The sequence below is a fragment of the Triticum urartu genome, chromosome 3A (genome assembly GCF_056163025.1).
Source record: "Triticum urartu cultivar PI428250 chromosome 3A, HENAU_Tu73, whole genome shotgun sequence".
In the NCBI taxonomy this organism is placed as follows: Eukaryota; Viridiplantae; Streptophyta; class Magnoliopsida; order Poales; family Poaceae; genus Triticum; species Triticum urartu.
The window spans coordinates 694,062,995-694,072,932 of record NC_141875.1 but is presented as its reverse complement, the minus strand read 5'-3'; the positions used below and the strand labels follow the sequence as shown (position 1 = coordinate 694,072,932).

The window sequence follows — 9,938 nt, the reverse complement described above, 5'->3', positions numbered from 1 at the left end:
TATCAAGAAAATAGGCAAGAAATATTTTGCTTCAAAATAGGCGATGATTCGGTTGCGTGAGGATGGCAGGCGGGGAGGGCGAAGGATGGAGGTGTGACCATCATGGAGAGTCGTGCTCGGCATCCGCCTTTGCGTCTTCAAGCCGCCCTCAAGGTCCAAACATACTAGCTAATCTGCAATGGCGCCCAGACCCAGTGGCCAGAGTTTGTGATTAGACATTCCTCATTGGTTCTAGTACAATATTAGCTAGTAATTGTCACAGTTTTAATCGGTAATAAGATTGGGTTAACTTGTCAGAATATGAGAAACTATAATATCTTCCCCTGTTGTAATTGAGCCTCTTGTTTTCTTTGACCTGTTTGAGCATCTATGTTGATATATGTTGTATGTTCTTTTCAGCATATCAATGTTCAGTTAATCAGTTGGACACCAGATTATATATAGCCATTGGTGAAGTCTTGGCTCTGTTACCCCTATTTTATCATGAGAATCTCTTCAGTTTCCCATCTATTGTTAGTACTTTGCCCACAGTGATTTTTATTAGCCTAACGGGCTATGAACTTCTGAAATTGGTTCCCACCATGCTGCTTTCCGGTTCATACAGGTAGTACTATTCAGAATTTATAATTCAGATGAACTCATCAATGGATGCACCATTTTGTGCATACTGTGCACATCCGCTTTAATTAAACATGTCAAAGCTATGTACAATGAAATAGTTTTGAAATTGCATAATTTGGACCTAAAGCTAGACACATCTTCTGAATGAGTTAGAATAAATGAATAAACGGCGGAGGCCAGCGGTATAATCTCCTTTTTGGAAAAAAAAAATCTGACATGGGTTAGAACTTAGAAGACACCTGCAATATCCAATCAATCTGAGTATATGGCATTAAGGCTCAAGCTCTGATGTGAAAGTAGCATTATCAAGAAACAGGCAAGAAATATTTTTTTGCAAATTTTCCACGCGTGGGCAAACTACTTTGAGTTTTGAGAAAGCGGCTATAGGGAAACTGATTTTTGGGGAATATGAGAAGTTTGCATGCAGTGTTGCCTCTTTGATAGTTTGATTTCAGTAGTACTGTTGGGAAATAGCCTCTCTAGTTTTTTGTCAAATCACGGTAATTAAGGAGGGTGAGCATGACATTAATCTACTCGATAGTAGTACTACTCAGATTTATGTCTTGGAAATATGAGAAGACTGCATACAGCTCCCTTCATAAATGACTTTTGACCTGTGTGTGCCCTTGCAGTGCCTGGACGCCCCCCTTCATAAGTAAGCCCAGACTGTAGTATTCCCTAGTACAGCGCAGCAGCCTTCAGCACAACGGTAAGCTTCTTCTTCCAAGTTGCTCTCTTTGTTTGCAATTTAGTCACGTTTTTTCTTCTTCTACACCTCAATGGAGCAGCTGTATTTTTTTAAAAAAAATTGTTGTTTTGCTTTCCTTTTTGTTTTAGCTCATTGTCAGAACTTGGTAGGAATCTTGTTTGTTTTTTTGCGGGGTTAGGAATCTTGTTATACTATGTAGGAATTTCAGAAGCTGATTGTTCTATGGTTGTTAACCATCAGTAATTTTTTTCCCTTTTAAAGAGATATCAGTTATTGATTTAGATCTGCATTTGTCCCCCTAGTAGCATCACAAACGGAGCATAGTAATCACTACATCCACCTAGAAAACTATTGCATGCATCAGAAAGATTTCTTTGTTTACAATTTAGTCACGCATGTTCTACTTCCACACCTTCATAGAGCAGCAGTATTTTTTTCCTTTGTTATTCGGCCTGTGCCAAGAGGTTCTGGGTTTGAACCAGCCTCTCTGCATTGAACTTTGCAGGGGTAAGAGTAGGTTCCTATAATCCCTCCCCAGATCCCACCTTGTGTGGGAGCTTCTATGCACAGGGTCTGTCCTTTTGTTATTCGGCTTCCCTTGTATTTGTGCTAAATTTCGAAAACTGATAGGAATGTAGTATAAAACAGTCATGTTGTACACTCATAGGAATTTCAGAAACTGATTGTTCTATGGTTGTTAACCATCAGTCTTTTAGTTCCTTTCTAAGTCATATCTGTGACTTATTTAGATCTGCACATGCAACATCAGAAACGAATCGTAGTGATCAATAGACCCAGTCAGAAAATTATTGCATGCATCAGTGCTTCTTCTGCCAAGTTGACCTCTTGTTTGCAGTATAATCATGTCTTTTCTTATACTAGCACACCTTCGTAGAACATCAGTATTTCTAATTTTATTTTCTTGTTCTTTTGCTTTCTTTTTACACAAGAATCAAAACAGATTCTAAGGCCAGCATTAGTTATGTAGTGTTCACAGCATTTTGTTGCTTCTGTTATATATTTAAACAAAGAAAGACTCACCTTACCCTCAAAAGAGTTTAGGGCATAGTTATCAATCTTAACTGATTTTAGGGTAGTACTAGTTACGCAAACTGAAATTTGAATAGTACCATAGTTTTAAATAGCGGCACCCTGCTCAAATAGCTATAGCGGTGCTATAGCCCACCATTTTGCAACTTTGTCGGACAATTGTACATGAATACCATTTAGAGGCACCCTGCTCAAACCACTATAGCCGACTATTTAAAACTTTGCATTGTATGTGATTCATATTACAGGATCCAAGATGAGCAACCCTTGCGAATACTGTGAGAGGAAGATAAGGTTCATCAGAAAAATAAACGGAAATTTTATGCATAGCTTGGTAAGCCTTTTCTAACTTCCCTACTTCAGTGGTTGCCTGATGTTTTTAGAGTTTTTTCGTTGCATTGAAACAATTGCTGCTTGTTACAGGTCATGCCTAAGTGGTTTGTGAATCAGTTTGGAGGGAAGATCTCGAGATCCATCAAACTACAAACCCCTAATGGTAACATATATGATGTTGCAGTTACTGAGAATATGAATCGAACAATGCTGAAATCTGGTTGGGCATCATTTGTTGATGCCAATCAAATAGAAGAAAATTATACCTTGATGTTTCGGTACCTTGGAAACGCCCTCTTTGAGGTTATAATATTTGATTCCAATGGTAAGGAGAAAGTCTTATGCTGTGCCGTGATGAAAGCAGCCTCTGATGTTAATGAACCAAGCAGTCGCTATGTTGATAATTCGAGCAGTTCTCATGATGGTACTACTCAGTCATCAGCAGATGAATGTTCAGATTCAGATGGAAGCCAGAAGGAAAGCTCGTACTGTTACAGAAAATCAGCAAAGATGCCTGCAATGTGTAATTCTTCTGAGGAATTCTCAGGTTAAGTAGTGTCCTCAGATTATTCAGTTACTCTCCACCACATGTTCTCTTACGGTTGGATTTTTTTTACAGCAGAAGACAATTCTTTGGAGTCAGATCGACAGAAGCTTTCAAAGTATTATTTCTTGTCAGGGCAGTGCTATCTTACAGAAGCACAGGAGGTAAAAATGCTTGGACTTGTAAAGAAAATTCGACCTGAAATCCCGGTGCTTGTTGTCCAGATGAAGAAGAGCAATGTAAACAATAGCCGTACTCTGGTACGTAAGCTTTACCATCACATTTTGTGTAAACTGCTCACTTTCTGTAGCCATGTACAATTTGTTTTCTATTTATGGCCTTACTCTATAGATGTTTGCACAAAATGAATATATGCACACAGTTGAAACCATGGATATACACAAAGTTCAGAACTAAATCAGTATTATTGTTGCCTTATCAGTTGAAACCATGCGTATTGGAACAATTTAGACTTTCTGGTAGTCCTAATGTCTTATCTATTTAGTACTTGGGCTATGAGATGAAACAGCTCAACAGTATCACTATCACTTTCTATAACTTTTTCAACTAGGCAATATGTAAGGATTACGCACTCGAGCACTTGCCATGCGGAGAAACAGTTATCATACTCCAGCTGCCTAGGAAAAACAAGGTTTGGAAGTGCAAACTCTGTAACAGGCCATCTAGAACGTGTGATGCTGGTCGGCGCAACCTTTATTTAGGGAACTTTGTCCGTGACAATCCTGTCAGAGAAGGCGATATCTGCCTCTTTCAACCAATGACAAATGTCAAGCAGAAAAGATTCACAATGACTGTCCATCTCCTTAGCAAAACGAGCATTAATCATTCCCCTAGTGCAAGAACTGGCATTGGCTCAAATCATGGAAGGACAAGCACAAAAAAGGCAGGTGATGTGGAGGAACCACCTACCGATGGTATGTCAGCTTGACACTATGTCTTGCCACTGCTAGGATGCATGTGGCACATTTCATTTCGCATTATACTTCTCTGATTCATGTGACAACTTGTCCAGGTGAAGAGTACTCTTCGGAACATGAGGAACATGAAGTCTCTGATGATTCTGAGGGAGGTTCTGAACCTCCCTTCATGCTGGCAGACAAAGCTTGCCTAACATGGGCACAAGAGAAGAAAGTCTTGGAGAAAGTCGAGGAAATCGAGTCAGAACTGCCCTTGTATGTTGCTATCATGCGCAAGTCCAATGTCTGTCGGGGTGGTTCCTATAACACCCCCACCCTAGTAAGTTCATAGATAACATTTTCTGTCGCTGCCTATCAGTACTGTACAGATGGGAAAAAATCTCCATGTATCTCTATATTTGTGACATTCTAACTTTTGCCCTGCCTTATCTGTATAAACAGCGCTTTGGCTCGCAATACTCAAGCAGATATCTTGTTCAGAAGTCTGCTGCTGGCTATCATCGTGGAAAGAGTAGTGTGATCAGTTTGGTGCTTCAGCGGGAGGAGAAGAGCAGATCATGGCCAACCAATTTGAAACACAACATGCAACACACAACTCATGTGGTGAAGGTTCTCAAAGGATGGACGTTTTTCGCCCGCGACAACCGCCTGAGGGAGGGGGACCTCTGTCTCTTCAAGCTGATAAAGAACAAGGAGCCTCTGACTATGGTGATCCATATTATTCGCCGTGAGGAATGTTAGCCTGAAGCATGTATTGCATGCTTCTGCTTTGGTGATCATGAACCCTGGTGGTGGAAAACTATGTACGTTGGGATGTGGCATATCTTGAACGAGGGAGTCGTAGAGCAAGAAACTTATCTGCTATTATCATAGTATTTTATTACTTCTACCAGTACTTTGTTAATTTCAGAGTAATTTGGACGGTTTGAGTTTGAAAATGTTATTATGTGTTTCTAAGGTTGATTTTGAGTGAACATCTTTATTTTTCATGGGATTTATGTGTTGAACTTTGAAGATATACATCATTCGCTGTGAGAAATGTTAGCGTGAAGCATGCTGCTGCTACGCTGGCCTTGAACTCTGGGAGCAAAAGTTATGTGGTTTATCTCCAAACGAGGAAGTCATTAAGCAAAAAACTTATCAGTTATCTTGGTGGTTTCTTAGTCCTGTGAGAAATTTGTTAATTTGAGAGTGATTTGGATGGGTCAAGTTTGAACGACCTGTGATGTGTTCTTTGAAGGCACTGTTTTTAGCTTGTGTATTATCCGCAGCAGCGAGTGGATTCGTTTTGTGATATCTGTAGCAGCGAGTACCGGAAGAAAAGCATGCAACAGTCTTTGTCGAACCCTGGCGTCAAGATCTGTTTCCCAAGGTGTCGAACCAACCGACCGAAGGTCTGCTGTACAGGCTCACGAAGTAAAAAATAAATGAAATAAGAGAGGCAGGAGAGGCACTGCTTCCTGCCAGAGTAGGTGAATTTGGTTGCTGAAGAAACAAACTGAAGAATAAGCAGCTTGGCTTAGGTATGTATAGTATAGTGCCCAAACTGCCACTTATTATCAACAGCAACATGATGACTTATTTCACCCTTTTGGTATTGAAGCATTCTTTGGGTTCGTCTATTAAAACATGGCTATTATATTTGGTCTAGATGGGTTAGGTTTAGGTCACCCCCTTTGCTGATTTTGTTCTTGATGTTGGTGTTGCAAATATTATGCATGTAGAATAGCGTGTGCTTTTTCTTACTTTTCTCACACAGCAGCCAACCACCGAACACTCACAGCCGACCTGGGTGTAAAAAACATTCAACATTAACAACTACATGACCGGATCATAAGGACTGTCCATCGACGTCATCATCATCAACACTCTCTCTGATCCGACGACTTCGACTTACTTTGGACAAACACCAACTTAACAAGCACGAGCACCCCCCCCCCCCCCCCCCCCCCGGATCATAAGGACTGTCCATCGACGTCATCATCATCAACACTCTCTCTGATCCGACGACTTCGACTTACTTTGGACAAACACCACTTAACAAGCACGAGCACCCCCCCCCCCCCCCCCCCCCCCCCGTGCGGTCAGACCCGCCTAACAGTCGACCGCTGCGTTGAGGACAGGGCAACTCCGGTTCATCCGATGAGTCTCGCTAGAGAAAGTTGCAAGGCTCATTCGAAACAAACCAGATGGAATAACTAAAAGCTCAAACCGCTTAAACCACCCTTGACGAGTCATTGTTGCGGCCATGACGCCGACATGAAGCTCCAAAGTCACTGCTACAAAAGCAAGGACTCACCTGTCAGCATGTCAGACAAAAGAATCCCATACTAGTAAGATCAAGGGAAACATCTTCTTTTGCTTTCTATCAGTTCCTGGATTGCATCTGCATCCTTTGATAAGATAAAGAGGAACAAATTTCCCAAGTATCTATGCATCTGGGTCATCATCAAGGTTTTGGATCCCAAGTAGACTTTTTTTCTCGCGCGGCACCGAAATTCTCGGTTACCATGGTAACCACGAAATACCGGAAAATTTCATACAGAATTTAAAATTTGAATTGAAATTCAATTTTTTTAATCATACTATAGGTTAGTCCTGAACCCCTTTGTATCAGAAAATACATTCTGGCACATTGGTTAGGTCGTGTATATCCATCTCTTGCCTTTAGATCGAGGTATCGAATCCAAAACCATGGTCATCATTCTAATGTTTGCCCTGCGTTATGTATATAAACAGTGCTTTGGCTCGCAGTGCACGGCCAGGTATCTTGTTGAGAAGTTTCTGTTGGCCATCATGGTGGAAAGCATAGTGGAATCAGTTTGGTGCTTCAGCGGGAGGGGAAGAGCAGATCATGGCCTACTAAGCTGCGACATTGCTCACGAGGCTCGAGGGTTCTCAAAGGTTGGCCATCTTTCGCTCGCGATAACCGGCTGCGGCGAGGGATCTCTGCCTCTTCAGGATGATGAAGAACGAGGAGCCGCCGACGATGATGGTCTACATCATTTGCCACTAGAAATGTTATGCTAAAGCATGTGTTGCATGCTGCTGCTGCTGCTACGATGATCATGAACTCTTGGTTAGTCTGGGAGTGGAAAACTGTGGCTCGTCTCCAAACGAGGGAGTGTTGAGCATGAAACGCTTAGCGGCCGATTATCTTGTTGGTTTCTTAGTTCTGTGAGAACTTTGTTAATTTCAGAGTAATTTGGATGGGTCAAGTTTGAGAGCACTATTTTTGCATGTGGGAATTACTCACACATCATAGAAGAATAACCAATCATCTCAGAGAAAAATCTAATGAAAACCATATCAATAATACTGTGATGATCCACAATAAAATGAATGATTAAACAAGTCTCAATCTCCAGATGAGTATGAATAGAGTCATACACCCTAATCTTACAACTTGTAATTTCTGTTACAACGATCATGATGAAATGATATAGAATAAAGATGAGAAACAAGACGAAGAAGCTCTTCAATGGTTCTTCTTCTCCGGATCTCTTCTCTCCCTGTTCTGGATGGAGTGGCGACGACCAGGTCTTTCTGATGATGAATGCCCCTTCAGGAAAGTTCTTCCTATATGAAAGGATCGATATGGTTGACTAGAGGGGGGGGGGGGGGTGAATAGGCAACTAACATTTTTTAGCTTTTCTTTAGCAATTTAAACTTTGCATCAAAGTAGGTTGTCTAGATATGCAACTAGATGAGCAACCTATATGATGCAACACGAATAGGAACACAAGCAAGCAAGATATATGAAACAAATAAGCTACACAAGTAAAGGCATGAGATAACCAAGAGTGGAGACGGTGGAGACGAGGATGTGTTGCCGAAGTTCCTTCCCTTTGAGAGGAAGTACGTCTCCGTTGGAGCGGTGTGGCGGCACAATGCTCCCCAAGAAGCCACTAGGGCCACCGTAATCTCCTCATGCCCTCACACAATGCGAGATGCCGTGATTCCACTATTGGTTCCCTTGGAGGCGGCGACCGAACCTTTACAAACGAGGTTGGGGCAATCTCCACAACTCAATTGGAGGCTCCCAACGACACCACGAAGCTTCACCACAATGGACTATGGCTTCGCGGTGACCTCAACCGTCTAGGATGCTCAAACACCCAAGAGTAACAAGATCCGCAAGGGATTAGTAGGGGGAATCAAATATCTCTTGATGGAAGTGTAGATCGGGGCCTTCTCAACCACTCCCGAGCAAATCAACAAGTTTGGTTGGCTAGGGAGTGAGATCGGGCGAAAATGGAGCTTGGAGCAATAATGGAGCTTTAATGGTGGAAGAGGTAAGTCAACGGGGAAGAAGGAGACCCCTTATATAGTGTGTGGAAAAGATCTAACCGTTACCCACCAACCAGCCCGCGGCCAGCGGTACTACTGCTTGCAACCAAGCGGTACTACCGCACGGCAGTGCGGTACTACCGTACCGACCCACGGTACTGCGGCGACCCTAGCACAGAATTAGACGCAAAGTTGGGGGTGGTACTTCCGCACGCGCGGTACTACCGCGCCCCCCATGCGGTACTACCGCAAGGTAAAAGTCCCAGCCAGGGGGAAGGGAAACTTCCGTGCCTACTTCCGCAAAAAACGGAAGTAGCAAAAACCCGACACAGTAGTACTGCCGAGGGGCGGTACTACTGCCTGACCGCATAGCGCGGTACTACCGCACGGCGAAAGCGGTACTACCGCGGCAGGTGCGGATGTAAAAAATTACATCCGCTCCTACTACCGCAAAGGGGCGGCACTAGCCTGGTGGGCAGCGGTAGTGCGGCTCCAGGGGAGCGGTACTACCACGCCACCGCGCGGTACTACCGTGGATGCCTACAGTACTACCATTGATCCAGGAGCAGTACTACCGCAACCACAACAGCAGCCAGTCAAAGGAGGCAGGAAAACGGAGGAAGCTCCAAGGAAGAGGGAGGGGATAAAAGGAGACGTGTACGTGATGATTCCACCCAAACCTTTCCAACGCAGACCCCCTCTTAATAGTACGGCTTTCCTACGACTCAAATCCACCAAAAAGAAACGTAGAAAAGACGCCGTCTTCGTCAGTCTTCGAGGGGCACCCAATCGTCTTGTGCCTAGCAAAGAAGTGTCTGGAATACTCATGGCACACGATTAGTCCGCAAATGCGTTGTCATCAATCACCAAAACACTTAGGGATAAATATGTCCTTACAATCTCCCCCTTTTTGGTGGATTGATGACAAAACGGGATTTGCACAAGGAAAATACTATTAAGTAAATGCAAACCCCTCCTCTCTATAATATAGACGGGCTCCCTCTAAATGTGTGCCACCTAGATGAGCACGAATAGGAACAGAGCTCCCCCTATATTATAGAGACAAGGCATATCTATCACTAGACAAGATAGTACAAACATAAGATAACTAAGATAGATAGAGTGCATATGTCTTACACCATATGGAGGATAGGTCTCGAAGGCACAAACCAAACAAAAGCAAACGAGGCAAACGAGGTACAAATGACAAAGCAAACAAACACACCAAGCACGACACAATGCAAATCCCTACACTCTCCCTCCCTTTGGCATCGAGACGACAAAAAGGCAGAGAGGACACCTACACACACGGGTTGGCTCAGGCAGAGAAGTCATCCCACTGCTCCTCGTCTCCTCGTCAGACTCAGCGGCGGGGATAGTCTCCTCGAGGTCATCCTCTGAACTGGTCCACTTGTAGCCCTGCTTTGACATCCAGGCAGCCTCAGGTGTGATG

The 9,938-nt window shown here is 43.3% G+C and overlaps 1 protein-coding gene across 1 annotated transcript; it reads left to right on the top strand.

Moving 5' to 3' along the window:
• Window positions 1-2,636: 2,636 nt before the first annotated feature.
• LOC125529759 (B3 domain-containing protein Os03g0620400-like) lies at window positions 2,637-5,027 on the top strand. Its single transcript, XM_048694177.2, has 6 exons — window positions 2,637-2,714; window positions 2,804-3,260; window positions 3,333-3,517; window positions 3,829-4,192; window positions 4,291-4,514; window positions 4,637-5,027. Exons 1-6 carry the CDS (start codon window positions 2,637-2,639, stop codon window positions 4,934-4,936), a joined length of 1,608 nt encoding a protein of 535 aa, XP_048550134.2. The 3' UTR covers window positions 4,937-5,027.
• The last annotated feature ends 4,911 nt before the right edge of the window (window positions 5,028-9,938 follow it).

What these genes read in the sequence shown, in the direction of transcription:
- LOC125529759 (XM_048694177.2), top strand. Translation starts at nt 2,637, where the DNA reads ATGAGCAACCCTTGCGAATACTGTGAGAGGAAGATAAGGTTCATCAGA. An exon ending in TTCTTCTGAGGAATTCTCAG is followed by an intron (nt 3,261 to 3,332) that starts GTTAAGTAGTGT and finishes TTTTTTTTACAG; the next exon opens with CAGAAGACAATTCTTTGGAG. An exon ending in GGAGGAACCACCTACCGATG is followed by an intron (nt 4,193 to 4,290) that starts GTATGTCAGCTT and finishes CAACTTGTCCAG; the next exon opens with GTGAAGAGTACTCTTCGGAA.